Consider the following 19,946-nt stretch of genomic DNA (forward strand, 5'->3'; position numbering starts at 1 on the left):
GCCATCTCCTGAGGCATGGAGTCCCCTTGAGAAGCAGGAGCTGCAGCCTGGACACAAGGCAGGTTCATGCTCTCATAGGGTATTAAGTTTGCCAAGGTGTTGTTTTGCCACTGATGGCGAGCTGAGCTGCCCACAGGCTTCTTGCCTGCCTCAGTCACAAAGTAAAATAAGTTTCCAGGAGTCACCACAAACGTGGCTACTACGGCAGAGGAACATGTGGGCAGAGGGTTGTGACAGCCAGTACTGTCACTCACAAAGCCACAGCTTCTTAAACCCCTGCAGCTCTCACAGCATTGTCCAGGCACACAGGTGCAGTGGAGCTGCAAGGCCCCCCACACATGTGGATGCTGGGTTCTCCTGCCACAGACCCTACAGCACCTACCACTGACTGGAACAGGGATGATCAGGTATTCAGAGAAGGAAAAGGGACTATGCACTGGATTCAAGACACATACTGGTTCAACTTAGCTTACCTGTAAAATGAGGACCAAGAATTTCAGCTGTGGACACGTTTCACCAGATGAGCATAAAACTGTCTCTTCTCTTGCTCCCTGCACTTGATTTTTACAGCAAGGATATAAGACAAAGAACACATAGTCCAAGATTGCAGGGATTGCATTCAGCCCTGCATGTGAGGATCCCAGAACATAACTGAACTGCAGCTAACCTCAGCACACACTCACCATGCTTGCTAGCAGATTACCTGCTTACCCTCCCCAAAATGTGGAGAGGAAAAAAGGACCAACAGTATATCCATGTGGCTGTAAAGCTCCAACTAGCCAAGCAACTCTAGACTCACTGTTGTACCTACAGAGTTGATGTATTTGGCCTCCCAGTAAGACAAAGTCATTAACAATCACTGCAGCAGTCATGAACCAGACTGAAGTATGCAGTAATTGATTAAAACCAGACATGTCATGGTTGCTTTTTATAGATCCAATTAAGTGTCAGCCTAATTAATGGAAGTTAGTGCACTAATTATAAGAGTCTGCATTATGACTCAGACTCAAACAAATGTTGTGCAAGAAATGTCAAAAAATTTTTTTCAGACATCCAAGATAAATAGTTGCACTTATTTTTGTTACTTCTTAGCAACAGGAATGTTATACAACTGGACATCATTCCTGCAGCTGCATTCAGAAGAATGTAAAATTGTACAGTGTAGAGCAAATATTTGTTTAAAGACAATGTAATCTGTGTCATCATTAGCAAGTCATTTTGGAATAAAATTTTAAGAGCATGTGTTGCCAGACTGCTGAGAATGAAGCCTTTTTTATGGAAGGCAGCCTCAAACACATCTCTTTTGAGCTCTGCAGTGTTTTCTTGAACATCAAAATGACAGCTCTCTCTCATTTTCCACGGTTTGAAAAACACTGAAGTACTGGCATTTTAAAAGTGAGATCAGTGTGGTTTTAGTACCTTCTGCAAACAACAGGAAATTCACTGAGTTCAGCTCTCTACAAACTCAGGCAGACACAGCCAAAATAGTCTGGATGACTGAAATGCTTTTTAGATCCTCTCTGCAACCTGCAAAACCAGTTGTAGGATTGCAGAGAACATCTGGATTAGGCAGAAGAGCAGCAGAATAGATGACGGTTTAGCAATCAAGGGGATGTGCTTGAGGAGAGAGGGATTAATTATGCTGCATCTAAACCAAGCTTGATAAGTAGATGTTAGCAGGCAGAAGTCTGAATAAAAGGCTGAGATTTTAAGTTAGCAGGAAAAAAATAAGTCCTGGGGATGTTGAACTGAAATTCAACTAGAGAGATAATTATCTCAGCTAGAAAGATAATTCACCAAGATGGTATTGTGCCTGAAATAGGTGGAGAGGACAATGAGAACAAAGGCAAGGAAAAAACTTAGAAGAAGAAAATTACTTGGGCTGGAAGGGACCTCAGGAGGTCATTGGTTCAGTCTTCTGTTCAAAGCAGGGTCAGCAAAAAGGCCAGACCAGCTCAAGGCTCCACCTAGCTGCGTTTCTGATGAAGAGCACACAGTTTCTCTCATCAATCTTGTTCAATGTTTGACTGATTTCTCCATTATTTTCCCCCCTATGTCCACGGAGAACTTCACTTCTCTCAACTTATCCCCACTGCTGATTTCTCCATTATTTTCCCCCCTAAGTCCACTGAGAACTTCACTTTTCTCAACTTATCCCCGCTGCTTCTTGTCCTCCTGTCATTCACCACTGCAAGAAGTGGGTCTGTCTTTGGAGAACCTCCTTGCAGATTCTAACAGGCTGCTATAAGGTTGCCTCTCAGCCTTTTAGCCATTTGCAGGGAACTTCAACACAATGTGAGATGAACAAGAGAGGAGAAACCTAGTGAGGGCCTGATAAGAGAGAAAAGAAACAGGGCTAAGGAGGGCAAGGAATGATGAGATAACATATGCTGCCAATTAGGGAGGGGATAGCTCCCAGAAGTTTTAAGAAAAGCAATTTTATTTAAGCTCATGATGCAAAAGGCAGAACAGACAGGGCCTGGGATGAAGTGTGGCACAAGGGAAAAACATTGATGCTAAACTATTAACAAGAAGGGCTGAAAAGAGAGGAGCATGTACAGCCTGTGGGAAAGGAGAATAAAAAAAATAATTACTGCAGCCAGTGAGCTGTACTTCTTGACAACAAATGGCTTTGGCTGTCTCCAGTATGGTTCTGAATCATCTTCAGCTGTCACAGACCCTCCAGCCCAGTTCAGGTCCCCAAGGGGGCTTTTGTCCTCGCCAGAGGATTGGGGGCAAGGAATACCACATGGACTTCACAGCAAACCAATGACATTTCAAACCAGATATGAGGACACAGACAGCCCTACACTTGTACCACACACACTGGCTACTGACTCATCGAAGACTGAGGAGACTGAAGGGGAGAGCTCTATTACTGAATAAAGACTTTTCTGGAGACCTTAAAAAGCCCATGGATTTACAGCAGCTGACAATGATTCAGACATGCTGAGCAGACAACCTAGATGCTGTCATTGCTGAGGCACAATGAAACGAGAAGTTGTGCCAAGTAGGCCGTGTGTGTCACACTGAGAGACAAGATGAACTCCTCTGACCTTGCCTTCAGTAACAAGCACACACAGCACAGCAGACGGTCAATAAACGCAGGAACATCTCTCTTCCCACTTTTCCTCAAAGAAAAAACTCATCAACTATAAATGGCTCATTGCTCTCTCCTGTGATCAGGAATAGCATCCCAAGCAACCCTGCCATGAAACAGAGCCCTGGACAACACACAAGCATGGGCATTCAGGTCTGCAGATAAACTCTCTGCAAGGACACAGAAGATGTGATTCCAGACTCATCTGGTAAGTCTCCTCCATACCTCCCTTTCCAGCCTTTTCCAGCCACAGCTTGGAGGTTGCTTATGAGCTCTGTAAAGCTAAAAGCTAACCCCAAAATTACATGACTGCCTACTTGACCTTCTGCTCCCCTTCTACGTACACCTCTCCCAGGACAAATTCCTACCTGCCTCTCACACCTATCCTGCTCCACCTCTACTTTCTAATGGACTTAAGCAGGATCTGTCCCTCTCCCAAGTCCTAAAAGTCACAAGAGAATATGGTCAAGACTGGATGGGGAAGGTTCTCCTCAGCATTTCTATCTCAGTCTCCTCCCACAAATTCTCAGGAACAAAGTGTTCTCGAGAGCCTTAAGACTACAACACTTAACATTATATCTAAGCTAAAGTAATTTGTGATGACTAGATAATTTTATAGATGTGAAGAATTTAGTCTGGCTAAAACAAAGGGTAAATTTCATGGAATCAAATCCAAAACAGATAAATCTTTACTGTTTTACCTGATTTGTTTATTGGGAAGACCAGAATATTTCCATTTTGGAGGTGGAAAACTCACTTTTTACTACTCTAAGACTAAGAGTGAAAGTCTCAAGTCTGTCAAAGAGAAAGTTCTCTTTTATAATGGGTTTGGTCTTCATCTACACTGAATTTTCCCAATAAATTAACTAAATTAGTACACTGAGTAGCTGGCATGAAATCAGGGCAACAACCCTTATCTGAAGGCACATTTTTCTGAGCAGTTGCAATGTGGATTCTCCTCAGACATGGTACTTCAGCCAAACCACTGCTGGCCAGCTGGACTGCTGATAGAGCCTGTCAGAGACCAGATCTCAGGGAGGTATCACTGCAGTTGTTTGCCATGTACCAAGGAGGGCTCATAATGAACTTATGGTGACTTTAAAAACACTTTTAAAGTGATCAGTTATTGTGGAGTGGAAACCTTCTGAAAATGGGAGGGATAAAATCCTAGCTTTGGAAAATGTGAACTTTAAAGATTGGCCTTTTCATCTGGGAGTTCTGACCTGTATTTCTAATAGTGTTTGCTGTTCATGCCTGAATATGCAATACTGAGAATCAGTACTGGAGTTTTTCTATGTAATCACTGTAGCACAGGTTATTGGCTGCTGATAAATAGCTGCAATGAAATTGTTCAAAGGGCAATTTTTGCATACAAATCAAAACATATAAATTTTTTCAGAAATCTCTTTTCTGCCTGGTTTGTTCTCCCTGAGTGACATGGTCTCTTCTCAGACCAGCTCAATGTCTGCAATATGCAGAAATACTCAAGCTAGACATTCTTGATAGACAGGGTGTTTCTCATGAGGTGCCCTGCCTGCTGTGGCCAAAGCACAGGTCACTTGGCAGCAGATAGTAGCTGTGTCATCTCAGATATTAGCTGGGGCAAGCTTTGTTTAATTGAAGGGGGAGAGATTTTGATCCCTGGAAAATGAGATGGCATGGGTTTGTATGTGTTAGACTTAATTGACTGTCATGCATTGTGACCTTTACTGAAAGATGTAATTCAAGTAAGTCCAAAGAAGGAACGTGGATTCTAATGATCAACCTGAAATACAATCTCACTCTATTACATCAGGCTGTACCCCTTAAATAGTACACAGCCTGCTCTAAGATAAAGCTAAACTCAGCAGATTACTTGTCTGGTAAATACTTTTTCCATTGATATCACTCAGATGTACCTTGCTCTCTAAGGATGGATAAATAAAAAAATCAATGCTCTTCAGCATACAGTACATTACAGCTTCATGTTCCTATTTTACAGTAGTGTGTTGTTCTTACAGCCATTTTGAATAAATCTAGGGCCATCTACATTTAGATGTGTTTATTCATAATGGAGCATAGCTGTTCTGGGAACCTGCTCCTTTTATTTTTACTTTATTTAAGTACACTGAGTTTTTGAGGCCTGCAGCTCAAATGGTATTGAATCCCTTCAGTCTTCAAAAATAAATGAACTTCTTCTGGATGCAAAAGCACTGCACAGATACATCACACAGCATTAACTCTCTAGATGCTGTGAGGCCCTCCAGAGTATAGAATCATTCAATGGTTTTGGAAGTGACCCCAAAGACAACGCTGTTCTAACTCCCTGGTCATGGGCAGGGACATCTTCCACTACCCCAGGTTGCTCAGAGCCCCACCCAACCTGGCCCTGAACACATCCAGGGATGGGGCATGCATCCCTGGACGTGTTCAAGTTTCTCTGGTAAACGTCTGCCAGTGCCCCACCACCCTCAAGTAAAGATATCTAATATCTATTCCTGATATCTAATTCAAGCCTTTCCTCTTTCAATCTGAAGCCATCCCCCCTTGCCCTGTAACTCCATGCCCTTGTCCAAAGCCTCTCCTCAGTTCTCTTGTAGCCCCTTCACTACTGGAAGGGGCTCTAAGGTCTCCCTGGAGCCTTCTCTTCTCCAAGCTGAACAATCCCAGCTCTCTCAGCCTGTGTCCACACAAGAGGTGCTCCAGCTCTCTCTCTAGGCTGGCCTCTCAGTATCCATCATCCAGCCACTGCCACTCAGTCCATTTCTGGCAGATAACCATGGCAGATACCTGATGGATACCAAATATATACCAGCTGGGAATATCCCACAGACAAAGACGAAAACTTCTCATTTTGCTCACCCTGCCATTACTTCCAAATGGAGCTGGCCAGAAACTGTCAGGAAGGCAGGCACATTGAAGAAATGGCTCTTTTCCACTGACTCCTTTTCCTCTCTTGATGTCTGTAACAATGAGGAACAAGTCAGACCATTGGTGTTTAAATAAAAAGCACAGCACGTGGCTTATTTTCCCTCTTTTCAAAGCATCAATTTTCACTTTCCTACCAAGATGAACAGAGAGGAGGAAAAGAAGAATCGCTATCACTTGTAGTTTGAAGCTTCATACAGCATTGCCTTCAAAATTCAATTTCAAGCCTGATGAGAAAATGGAGGAGTGTTTTCTGTGTCAGCCCCACTGACTTTCAGAAAAAGCTTTTAACACAGTGTTATTTTCTTTTCGCAGGGAAATGAATTTGTTTCCACTGGAAAAAGACAAACAGTAATAAAAAAAAAAAGCAATGCAATATCCTCTTAAGATTTGTTTGTTATTCAGTCTTTAAAAATATCTCAACTGAAACAATATTAATTTAGAGACATCACAGCTTACATATTATATAGGCAGTGAAAAATAAACTCTGTTTCATTTCAGCTTTTACATGCCTTTTTCAGGTCATCAGATATTTTAAGCATAAAAAAATCTACAAGTAATAGAAAATTTAACAAGTTCAGTGTTCCATTATGAAAAACCTCAAAAGAAAAAAAAGTCCCAAGAGACAATAGGCACAGATTTTAAAAAAGACACACAAAAATTCATCTGAAAACAAGAATAACCTTTAATATTTACTGTGGGTGTCAAGTACTAGAACAGGTTGTCCAGAGAGGCTGTAAAGTCTCCATCTAGGGAGATATAAAAAACTCAGCAGCAGAGTACTGGCCAACTTGCTCCAGCTGACCCTGTTTGAGCACAGTGAGACGGATTAGATGATCTCTAGAGGTCACAACTCAGTGACTTTTAAAGAAACATGAAGATAAATGATATTGTGTTTCAACATCTTGTATATTTCAATAACATCCCTAAATTTTGGAGGAGCCAAAGGTTCAGGAGAAAAACAGAATGAAACTTCAAAGCTAATCTGAGGTCTGGCTGATCTACATTCACCTCCAAACAAATACTTTCTTCTGAAATAAGTTTGAAATACCCAAGGTGTAGCTCCTAGGAGTCATGCTAAGTGTTGCTAGTTCAGCTAAGTATGCCACTGCCTCCAGCCACCCAACTTGCTCTGTCACAGGGAGCCTTGTTCTCCAGTCTTTGATAGCCTACAACCTGCCATTTTTCTCTTATGAGCTTGAAGGTGTTGCTTTTGCTTTTGTTCTCAGAAGCTCTGCTGTTCATCACAAAGATAAAACAGTGACTTCCAAAAACCTCAGATGACAAGGCAGTTTTATCTCTTCACAGCATCACACTGAAGAAAAGAGCAAGCTTGCCTTGTTCCACAAAGATCAATGAAAAGATGACAATTTGTGGCTCTAACCCCAGGACTGCTTCGTTTCAAAGGTTTTGTGGTTCTAAAAAAACCAAACACCAAACTCTGAGGATGCAGAAGCAGGTCCCTACTGTTTTCATCAAACAAACCCAGAGCATTTGCTCAAAAACAATAAGGATATTAATAAACATCAAACATTCACATACTGCAGCCCCAGAACCATGGCCAGAACACTAAAGAGAAGAGCCATGGTTTCTGGCTTCTCTTTTCCTGCAAGCTTAGTTCAGACATTCCTTGTTTCACCAGTGAAAAATCCCACCTAATCCTGTAGGATGCAACTTCTAAACAATGAGAAAGAGACAAACTAGAAGCCAGAAAAGAACAAGAAGTCAGCCACAAAATCTCAATGCTTCCTCCCAGATCCACAAACAGGATACAACTGTCTCCAGGAGCTGGGGTCTGGTTTATTTATAATGACTTTGCGTAATTTTTCATTCTCCAAATCAGATGTGATCTCAGAGAGACATAAGGAAAAGAGAAACACAGTAAGTGACTAGATAAAGTGAGACAATCTACAACTCAACTGGGCTCCTGAAAACCTGCAGCCTGTTTGACAGGTCACTGAGAGATCCCAAGATATTTGTCTGCATTGTGAGCAGCTCCTGAATGGCTTCTGACAGAAGGTGAAGCATAAACACAGCAGTATTTAGATTGAATATTACTGCCCCATCACCATCTGATCACCTCCCCTCTCCACAGCTGCCCACTTGCTCTCTCTCATCCTAAGGCACAATACTCAATACAAGAGTACAACACAGCTCATGCAGAAAACTTTCCTATGCAGGAAAAATTAAATGCCTCCCTTTTTGTTCAGAAGGGACACCTTCAGCAAGGGAAGATTCCAAAATTAGCAGCTGCATATTTCATAGATACAAGTATCAGCTAATCCGCTGGAGGTGATTCCTTCCTATACATTTGAGCACAGGCCAATGTTCCCAAGTGCCTGTGCCTGTGATTCATGCTCAGCCTTTTAGAGCAAGATGGCTTCTTTATTATATGAAACCACAGCTACTGATACACAAACGGTAGGGGACACTATCCCTTCACTGCTGACACTGGGTGAGACTGGTTTTCATGTACATGACCAGCAAAATGAAGCAACAACACTGTGGTGCTTTTACTTCAATTAGATGGACGCTTCTGCCAATTCCCAACCCCAAAACACGGACTTGATAAAAGATTAGGAGGTGAATTATGGGTTTCCTTTCAAGCTCTTTCCATCCCAGAGTCGAAAACTACCCAAATTACAATGGGGGAAAAGGGAGAGAGAATCTGTATGAAACATCTTGGTGTCTCAGAGCAAATGTGCTATAAACATGCTAGTATTTGACGTCAACTTCAAAGGCTTTTTATTCTCATTCTAAATACAAGAACAACTGGATTTAGTACCTGTTTTGTTCTCCATCTCCTCAAATGTCTAATGATTTAATTTAAAATTATTCCCTTTGATGTCAGTCTTGTATTAACTTCTCCTTGAGGCAATTAGCTTCAGGAGAGTACAAACTGTTTGATTCTGTCTTACACTCTATGCAAGCCAAAAGCATGAAGGGATCAGAGAAGACTTGAAAAGCTCATAGAAATCATTGCTGTAGCTCTAGCCCAGGCCCACACAACCATGCTGCTGCAGCTTCCCAGAAACACATCTTTAATCCAGATTTGCCCTCTGTGATACCCCATCATAAACATGATTGGATTTTCCTTTTCAGACAACCCCTGCAAAATTCCTCACTTCTAAGAAGTCCTCCTTGCAATTCCAGTCCTAATTCTGACCAGCTGGACTTGCACTGAGCAACAGCAGCTGGTTCTGCTGAGACACACATCTCATAAATATGTACTGGAATGCATAACATCTCATAAATATGGACTGGACAGGCAGATATGAATCAGGTAGAAATGAGGAGAAACTGGGAGAGCTAGAATATGAAAAAGCCAGCCGTCCCTCAGCTCAGGTCCAGCTTACCCTGATCCCTGCTGAGCACTTCTCTGAAGTACCAGTCTCTCAGGCACTGGCTGCCTCCCAGACCATCACACATCTCTAAAAGGGAAAACACCTTACAGACACTAATACTGTTGTGCTTAACTGTGATCCTCCCCAGCAGATCCCAGCTTTCTTCAGTGCTGACAAGGATATTTTTCAGTAGTACCAAAGGGATGGCAGGAGTAAGTTTCTGCATCTTCAGCAGCAGGTACATACTGCTGGTGCCATAGCTGGCACAGCCACAAACCTGCACTGTCAGGAACCTAAAAACTTTGACACTGACTCTTGTGAGCAAGGGGCAAAAAACCCTCGAAAGCCCCAATCTCCAGATGCATTTTAGAGAAGAACTATACCCAGACAGTTCTTCAGGCTTACAGTTAAATAACTTTTCAAGCAATGAAATGGCTTGATCCAGACCCTGGGCTCAGCCAGGTGCCGTGAGGTGTGCATGGGAAGAGACAAGCCTCACACAGAGCACATTTTACCTCTGACAGGGAGAGTGCAGCACTCCTTACACATAGAGAGTGGTCCCAGGAAGGAATATGGCCACAGGCAATAAAAACTACATGTGAGATCTTCTTTAAGGAGCTGTGAATGCATGATACAGCTGTTATGCTTTGGAACTCACTGCATACTGAGTTCCCTTAAAAGGCTGCAGCTGGGCAGCCGGGAAAGTGGCTGTGGAGACCCACACTGAACCAGCTGGAGTGTCCTGGGCCAGACAGGCTCTTACAGAGCACTGAGAAGCCTCCACCTTCTCCACATCAGCTGAAAGCAGCCATACAAAGAAAATTTTCCAGGCAGCAAAGTGGAAAAGAGAGCAAGAGACTCATAAAACAGGGAGTCTTCAACACTGCAGAGTGGGAGGCTACTGAAAATAGCAGGGAACAGATATGCAGCTGGGTCACAAGGACAAAAGTATGGCAAATTTCTTAGGACACAGCCACAGAAGGGGACTGGGTAAAGTTTCTTGCAACATAAAAAACTGCTAAGAATTCTAGACTTCAGAAGAAATAAGAGAAAAATAGGAAAAAAAAAAAGCAAGGAAAGAATCTGTGCTGAGGAATAGGTGCTAAAACTGCTGGTATAGGGGAATTATTTTCAAATTAAAATAGAAAAAGGGCTATCTGCCCCTGCTGATCTGCATTCTCCCTATTTCAAGAATTACCTCATCCTGCTTTGGATGATACTAAAACACTGCTTTCAACAGTCAAAGGTCTTCTAGTATTTTCAATATATTTACTTTATAGAAAGAAGCACAAAGAAGATGCTTTCTCCCCTACATGCTCCCACTACAGGAAGACACTGTCAACAGAGCAGAAAGCCACAAGATGGTGTTGCTGATGTGGGTTAGGGTCTGCCTAGTAGTCTTCACACTTCTGGCAGTCTCTCCTCAAACCTACACTTTTCAGGCGGAGAAGTTTCCTCTGGAGTTGTTATCCATCTTGTGACTTATTTGTTCTTTAAAATGTCCCCTGCTTACTGCACTCTTTTCACCATTACAGTACTTAATTTTAAAAACATTTGGTTGATTTGCCCAGCAGTGAGGGAATACGGATTCCCCCCCATCCCAAGCCCTAATATGAGAGCATCCCAACCAAAGCTATGTACAGACTCATCAGTACATCCAAAACCAAATAAAGATAATGAGGAAGCTGAACATATAAACAAACACAAATCCTACTGGATTAAGAGTTTTGGGAATCAAAGACCACATTTCAAAAAGCCTTTTCATTCAAACTTCAGATACATTTTCCCCCATTTCTTCAACTCACATGTAAAAACATATTCATACTCTCTTCACTTTCCATCCTTTCAAAAGAATGCACAGGCCTGAGCAGCCATCAGATGTTAGTCAGAGGATTAAAACTGTGGTAGTAAGAGAAAACAGCTACTTAAAGACAATAGTACACAGTGGGTACAAAAGCAGCCTCTACTTGGGTCCTAAAGGCTATTCAACTAAAGTCTTCAACTTACTTCACCTGCAGCAGATCAGCAAAACTGGTGAGACTATTAGTTCTACACACTGCCCAAGGGAGCTAAAAAAAAAAAAGAAACAAACCCAAAAGGCAGAAAAACCCCAACCTGTTAACAGCAGATGTATTGCAATTACTACAAATTCAGGAGTAATAGAACACCAATTCTGGTTGAAGCTAGAAGATTCATCTTAAAACTTAAGGAACAGGATTTTAATATTTTTTGAAACTGAAGAATCCAATTTGAAGGTTGTTTTCATCCAAAATCTTAGCTCCTTCTCAAAAATAAGTGGAACATGAATTCATATTCTCCCTTGTCTTGTTCAAACAGTGAATTAAAGGCTAGTTTAAAAAGTGACTGAATACAGCAGACAAGAATGTCTTGATAGTTGGTTTGGTTAAAAGCATATGAAGATTCTGGGCTTTGCTGCAAACACCATATCCTTATTATTATGTCTGACACCCTTCTGTGACTCCTATTTTGTGTCTGACAGCATCACATACATGGCCAAGGCAGGCCTAATCTTCCCTATATTTTCACTGTCAAAAAACAGTATCAGTGCTCCAGTGGAGTGACGTGACCCCAGCAGGATAGCAGGCAGCCTCAGAATTCTGCTAGCCAGGACCAGTTGTGAATAGCGCTTTGCAGAAACTAAACTAAGTCCTAAATTAAGCCAGACAGTGAAGCTGTAATCAAAGAAAAAACAGGAAATCAGGGAGAATTCCCCTCCTCCCAGCAGCAAGTGGGTTTGTGAATTCCTTCCTTTATGGCACAGGCCATTTAATGGGGTCTGGCTTGGCACTTAGTGCACACTTTTCAAGCACAGCTGTAGTTACATTTCTCCAAGACAGGTATTATTTGCACCTCAGCATTCCCACTGGAAAGGAGTAAAATATCCACCTTGAACCATGCATTTCGATAAGATCCAGTTTATACAAGTTTCAGGCTCACAGTTTAGCACCTCAGTCAACATTTGCATCAGGGCTGCTGTCACTACCAGCCACCTACGCTGTAGTCCTGCATCCTCTACAGCTTTCAAGTGGATACAATTTGTCCTGAAGACGCAATACACTGTACAGCTGCAAACTGCATAATGTTTCCATCATTAAGTGTCACTTGTTTTCACGTCTTAATTTGCATGCAACAGCCTGGAGTGAACCTTGGGTAGCATTAAGGCATCTCAATTAAACAGGAACAATTTAGTTTAGCTAATCAACCCTATTGTCCCAGCAAGCAAAAAGCTGAGCTACATGTACTGGTCTGCAAGGGAATCACTGGTAGCACAGGTTAGACCTTGAGATCCTGGAGAACAAGCAGACAGAAGCTTTTTTTGTCACAAGGCTGTGCAGAGTGGAAGACACGGTCCCACAGCAAGTAACTGCTACCTCAACAATTTTTCTTTTGATTACAGATGAATCACCAGCAAAGCTGGAGCCGATACACATAAGAGGCAATGGATGCCGTTGTTTGAGACAGAAGACTGAATTTCAGATACAGAAGTATAAAAGACAGTGGAATTCTCTATGATTAATTGTAAGAATCCGTGTAGCTTGGGCTGTTGTGTGGGGTCGGGAATCATGAGAAATCTGCGGGGGAGATCTTAGTGGTTATGGCTGTGTTTCAGTTTCACAGGAGCTTCAGACCCATGATGTGAAGTACTCTTATAACAATAGATTGTGGCAGTAATTTGGTGTTTATGGGGAAGCTTGACAATATTGGGGGAGAATTCCAACATACAACAGGAATAGCTTGTAGGGAGGAACCTGTATGTACATGCTGGTGAAAAGGAGTTTCAGATATTGCTGACTTTTTTTTTTTTAAGAATTATCTCATGATTAATTATATTATTTGTTTCAAAGCTAAGAAGTACTTGAGTGTAGTAGTCTGTCCTGAATGACCCAATCCATCTCTTGGGCTCTTATGATCACATAATTCTGTTTACTAAGATGTTCCACCTCCCTCTGTTATTCTTTGTAAATTTTTCCACAGCACCAGGAATAGAACAACCTCATCAGTAAAAAAGGTGCTGATTAAGGCACAAAATAGCAATAAAATAAAAGATAATGTATCTGTTTAACTGTCTAAATTATTAGTTGAAACAAAGGATTGCTTTATTAAAAAAATCACAGAAGTACATAAAAGGGTTTATGAAGATAAATATTTCCTCTAACCTTTAATAACTCAAGAACTGCTTTGAAAAAAAAACACAAAAAACCAAACCAAACAAACTTTATGCAACCCAACTTACCTCAATTTGAAAGAGTTCCCCAGCACCTTCACAGTCATTGGATGTAATTATGGGGGTATGAATATGCACATATCCATTATCCTGGAACAGACAGAACAGCAAAGTTAACAGCTGTCACCCTGAAGGATGACATCAACCAGCACACATAACTAGGCCATTAGCCCCCAGCCAGGAGAGCACATGGAGTCTTTTGGGCAGCTTCTGGGACAGATGACAAACTAAATGCTACCATGACTTACGCATCATTGTTTACTATCTGTGTGTTTTCCTCCAGGCTTCAAAGCCAAAAGAGATTTATGTCATTACTATGAGTTTTTTTGCAATGGCCTGTTTCCATACCATTCTCCTTTCTTCTCACTTCCTCCATCATTTTTATAGTTTTGGGCAGTTTCAATCAAATTCACCCCTAAGACCTCAACACTTTGTTTCTTTCAGCTTCTTGGAAGGCAGTGGTAGGCAAAGAACAGTCTTTGTGTGCTGCATTAAGAGAAGTGATCAAATGTGTTGGATGACAAAAATCACGTACTGGATGAAAGAGACCTTAACACCCAACCACCAATAAAGTGTCAGTCCTACCTTGCATCTTCTAAGATACTGAAGTCAAGCTAATTTTAAGAGACAGGGTATACCCTGGCTTGGTTGTGTTCTAGGTACCTGCAGAATTACACATTCATGTAATAGTTCATAAATCCAGCAGAGGCCTCTGAAACCAGTAAGGCTGAATGAAGAGAGCCCCTGTTCTCTGGATTTCTCTGCAGTGCAGCCATAGGCTTTTAAAACAGCTGCAACCCAATATTCAGTGGATAGATACATCTTAGCTGCACAGCTTTTACCAGAATAATACAATCCAGTCAGTCACATGAGAGGTCCTGGTCCTTCTCACCAGCTTGTTAAGGGACTAGGAAGACAGAAGTAGTATTTGCTGCCCACTCTAAAATTAATTTGGAACAAAAACCTCATATGGACTTGCAATGCATTTTGTGGGAGTACAGTAACACAACCAAGAGGGAACAAAGTCCCTGCAGTCAGCTCTAGGCTACCTTGGTTACAGGTGCAAAGACCTTGACTCCTCACTGGGATCCAGTTACTGCACAGAAGGAAGACTTGGATCCAGAGCTACTTGCTTTGCCTGGAGAAGGAAGTTTCAGTCTACCAGTACAAAATGCAGGCCTCTGACACACTTCCCTGCATATTCAGAGACCTGCTGGTTACCTGGCCTCCCAGCTCCACATGAGATGTTTAAAAATGCCTAAATTCCTTATACAGTGGTAGCAGTTGCTGTAAAGAAGCACACTTCACATGGAAGATCCCTTACATGCTTTGGAAAGTAATGCAAACTGCACAGATCTGAAATAAGAGAGTCCCCATAAAACCTCTTGGATAATTCCCCTTATAAAAGCTTCTAAAATAATTCAAGTTGCATTACTGGCTCTCACAAACCTGGAACTTAATGTACAGAATGGAATTTGCCATTCACAATGCAACTATCTTACTGTGCCTAGGAACAATGTTCCTACCCCACATGGACCACAATTCTCAGAAGATTTAAAAAGGACATTTTAGCTTTCAACATCCAAACCAAAGGCACTTGGCACTAGTCATTCATTCCTGGAAATGAACAGGCTAAAAAAGAGAGGTTTTTAAAGTTACAGAGAGTCTTGATAATTTTGTGTATTCAAACAGCTCCACTTATTTTCTTCCACCATTAAGCTCCTTACAGCCTTGCCCAGTGAAAATGGTGAAATTATACTTTGTAGCTACGGTATGTTCTGACATTGTCAAGTTGGAAATTGCAATATTCTTGGGATGATGCAAGTGGCAATTTTAAGACTTCCTTCCATTAGAGACAGAATAAAACCACAGACATTCCTGGTGCTAGGAGAGTTCTCACACAAGCATTTATAAATATCAGGTCTGGGACCAAATCTTGCTTATTCCTTTAAAAATAACTTTAGTGTAGCTGCTGCTGCTAAATTGATGATAGAGTCTATTACAAAATAGAGTTCTGCTCTTGAGCACTGTAAACAGGAAGGTATGTCAGAGCCTGAGCAGGAGCTGGTTTGGAGAAACAAAGCCTGAATAAGGCTGTTCTGTACCTCGGCTGCCTGCGGTGCCCAGGTTTGGAAGCACAAAGCGTTGTAGGCAATGCCATCTAGTGGCTCAACGCCGGCACAGACTGATTCCCAACAGAGCTGGCTTCTGTCGTGGGAGCAGGCACAATGCTGAAACCAGCAGCTTTACCTGACACGGGACCCCCCACCCCACCCCAACAAAACCCACAAAACTCATTCAAACGCCATGCAATTCCACACAGGCAGTTCTCAGAGCAAGCAAACCTTTGCCATCGCAGGCAACAAAGACCAGCAAACCTGGAACCAGAAATTCATCTCAACATTTCTAACCTGTTTCTTAGGCCACACTAATTATTACAGATGAATTTTGCCATCAGAATTATCTGAATGTGATTCTATTCTATCTAAAGCCAGCTTATCCAAACTAAAACATGCTTATTTCCAGGAACAGCTTTAAAGAAAGGCTCAGGTGTGCTAGAGGACTTACTACCTTTCTTTTTCTACTAACACATGTGACTAGAATCTATGTGACACCTGGCATCAGAGCCAATTCACTGCTCCCCTGCCTGCAAAAAGTCTGTGCTGTGCCCACAGCTTAAGAGTGACACATTCAGAAAACACAGGTGGCTCCCACCCATGAGTTTCAAATGCACCAGACCAGGAGTCTCATAATGTCAGCCAACAGCATCCACACAGAGTTGTACTGCAGTTAGAGGCAAGAACTGAGAATAACATGAAGCTCTGAGTCAGTTTGTCTGTGTTCCTGCATCACAGATTTTTCCACGTGGGCGGAGGTTTCTGTCCAAGGACCATAAGGTCACTGCAGAGCATGGGTTAAACACAATCACATTATGTTGTGTTCCACGGACCACACACTTGGAGGCAATTATACTGCAACTCTGTGAAAGGGATAAATAACAGGAAATGGGTGGAAAGACATTGACAGGCCACAGATGCACTAACCTGGTCATAAGCAACAGTCTGGCCAAGGCGCAGCCAGGCTCTGGCCTGGAAAGAAAAGCACTGTGTGCAAAATCCATGTCATGCTCCTTCCCTCCTAACCTGCTCCCATAGAGCCAGCCTGGGTGGAGAGTTCTACTCGAGAGGCTGGGTAGAGAAGGGATTACCTGGAAGAAGGAGTGGATGCTGGCAGTGGCTTCACTGCGGATTCGCAGCAGGGCGCCCAGCGTGTTGTTCCTGCAGCGCAGGTGAGGGAACTGTCGGACATACTCCAGTGGGTGCCTCTCCCTCATTTTCAGGGGAAATGACTGGAAACAACAAGGAAATCAAAGTAAGAGGATGAGAACTTGGGAGTCCACGCAGTTTTATTGCTATTCACGGAATACACTCATCTCTCCCTACTAAAACTCAATCACCATTACAGAGCACACAAGAACTAGATGCTTTTGCCTATCTTTTTCTGCTTATTTTGTGTATTTTACAATGCTTACAGCAGAGCAAGATCCATGAACATGACACGAAGTATTGGCATTCCAGAACACTCCACCTTTTGGATGTTGAGCGCCTCTGAAACCCAGCTGTTCACCTCACTGCTGCAACAGCAAGCTGGTTCTGAATGTGCCTGTGGTAGATATGGCTCTTCCAGCTGCACAACCTGGAGTGTCTAGCCAGTTCCACTGCTTCTCCAATTCATGGTAAGCCACCTGCACAGGTAAGTGCTTCAGGGTGGGACAAAGGCATACGCCGAACTGTCAGCCTGTGCACATTTTCCATGGAGAAATGGCTCTGTCACAGAAATGGGCTTTCATGGTGATCCAATGTTTCTCTTTTGATGCACCCTACAGACACTGCTGACAAATCAAAGTCTGCAGGATCACTCAGACTTAAAGAAAATACAGTTTCAAGCATGTTTTGTTGGACACTTGGACCTTCAAGAATTGATTTCTAGCAGTCCTACCCCTTCTGCTACAGTGACATACCCAAATATCACAAGGTCCCACCACATGAATGGTTTCAGCTTGCAGCTCCATGTTTTGCATCTTATGAGGACTTTTGACAAGCTTCCCTTGCACTTCCACTGCGCTTCCAAAAGTCAGGTCTCTAAGAAACAAAGAAAAAACAACAACTTAACTAGGTGCTGATACAACTACATTCAGAAGAGAGATTCCTGTTAATTTAGCTGGATTACTGAGGATCACAAGAGATGCTGTAGCCATAGAGCTTAACTGATGAAATAAAAAATTATTAAAAGCAGAGGTGGGAATGGGAAGAGACTCACAAAGCTATAAAAGAATTTAGAACAAGGCAGGAATGTTGGACAAGCAGGGAGAACAGTGACAGGTTTTTATCAGAAGAGGCTCTTGGTGGAGACAAATGTGGTTGGCCAGCCCCTGGCACAAGGAAGGAGGCTTAAGCAGACCCCTCCAAGCACTGCTCAGCACATGTATTTCTCCAGTTATTTCAAAGGGACCTACCTCTTTTCCAGGCTGGGATCAGCAACCACCTGGAGGCTTTCCAGAGAACTCCCATCATTTATGTGCAGGAACAATACTTCCTTCTGGGATCGGACAGAGCGAACCCAGCCCTAGAGGTAAAAGAAAGAGATTTGTTATTTTTTGGCAGGAACGCTGTGTGCTCATGCTCTTCTTGCAGCTGAGCTAGACACACCACTTCAGGCCTACTTCAGCTTCTTACTGAAATCAAAGTAACTGTTTTCTTCTGACTTCAAAGCAGAGAGAAACAAGTCCTTAGGCAGAGACATCCTTCTGAGGCAGAGTCTCTTCCTGAGAACAGCAAGGATTATAAAGATGTACCTGCATCTTCGTGAAGCTGAGAATACAGAAAGCAACGCAGTGCTCTGAAGATGTGAAGTGTTTTGGCAAAGTACATATTCCTATTGGTGATGTCCCTTCCAAGCTCTTCTTACTAAAACAGGAGAGACCAGTAATGCACTATTCTTCATTACAATACACTCAAGACCATTCTGATGGTTTTCAATATCAGTTTTGTTGTTGTATCCTTGTAGTAAGGTTCCAATGTTTCAACTCTTCCAATCTGTTCACTACTGGTTTATGTGCCCTAAAATGCTGGACTGCAAAAACAATGTTGCATGTTGCAGCCAATAGATTCACATGAAAAACTACGTATTCATGCAAAACAAAAATAAAAATTATTGCCTTGGTTGTTTCTCCTTTCATCTCAAAAACCAAGACCGCTTCATTGAGCCCATGGAGAAAAAAAAAAAAGCTATTAAGAAAAAAATTTAGAAATACTTTGTTGAGTTTCATGAAAAGAATAAAACTAATGATACCCCAATTCTTTGTAACAGCAAAACAGGAAAACTGACCATGTACAGTGCAGGCTAAATGTCTTGAGTTTTTTAATGATATATAAATTTTAGTTACTTTTTTATGGGAAATGTTAAGTCAGTACCAAGGCAGCAAGCAATAGTAATAGCATGCAAAATATAACTCCCATAGTTGCTCCTCAGCTCAGCAGAGTTGAGACAAAGCTGGCCTTCAAAGCAAAATCATCTGCTGGGGGCCTTGCAGATCAAATTCTAACAATATTGTAGAGAACAACTAAAACCAGTGCTGATTAAACCACCAAACTGCCTCTTTTCCAACCAGTTTTGTATTTTTCTTAACTGGAAGCAACCAAATAGTCCCAATGACTTCAAACTGGCCAAGTGCTTTAGAGATTTTTTTACCAGACAAACCACTGAAAATCCATCTACTTCTGCCACCCAGACAGAACAAACCAAGAATTAAACAGCACCATAAGTAAAGCGTGTTATAGTTTTAAAAATGACTACTAGCACAGGCAAAGCATTACACGGGCTTAACATGCATAACATGCTTTCCTTACTCCATGTAAGAACCATGGAAGATTTTAAAGACATGAATCTAGTGAGTCAGACAGGGTAACCCACCCAAAGGAAGAACTAATGCAAGAAACAAGATCATCTGGGCATCCTTTTATTTGTATGGTGAAAGTAAAAGGTATTTCCTACAGTAACATGCCTGAAGCTGTTGTGCTTATCCTCCATATTCCAGGAAATCTCCAGAACACACCATGTATGTTATACTGGATGCACATTTAGTGTATAATGGCAGGTATTATTCCTCCCCACAAACACTCCCTAACAAAACACACTAAAAATGAAAAAAGAAACCTTATCAAGAGCTTTTCTTACCACCTCATCAAGCTGTTCTGGAATCTATTAAATAAGAGGAGGAGTCTTGCATCCTGCAATAGGAAGTAAAAGCATACCCACAGGCATATATTGGAACAGCAGAGGCTGCAGC

General features: G+C 42.1%; 1 protein-coding gene across 1 annotated transcript in view; it reads right to left on the bottom strand.

The window, feature by feature from the left end:
- The window catches only part of NARS2 (asparaginyl-tRNA synthetase 2, mitochondrial), a 48,192-nt gene that overhangs the window by 27,280 nt on the left and 966 nt on the right, over positions 1-19,946 (bottom strand). Inside the window, exons 2-6 of the mRNA XM_066570225.1 lie at positions 18,114-18,223; positions 17,619-17,739; positions 16,806-16,946; positions 13,607-13,687; positions 5,942-6,042 (exon numbers count right to left, since the gene is read on the bottom strand). Coding sequence (XP_066426322.1) covers positions 5,942-6,042; positions 13,607-13,687; positions 16,806-16,946; positions 17,619-17,739; positions 18,114-18,223 — 554 coding nt within the window. The remainder of the gene's footprint in view (positions 1-5,941; positions 6,043-13,606; positions 13,688-16,805; positions 16,947-17,618; positions 17,740-18,113; positions 18,224-19,946) is intronic.

The sequence above is a fragment of the Molothrus aeneus genome, chromosome 2 (assembly GCF_037042795.1).
Source record: "Molothrus aeneus isolate 106 chromosome 2, BPBGC_Maene_1.0, whole genome shotgun sequence".
NCBI lineage: Eukaryota > Metazoa > Chordata > Aves > Passeriformes > Icteridae > Molothrus > Molothrus aeneus.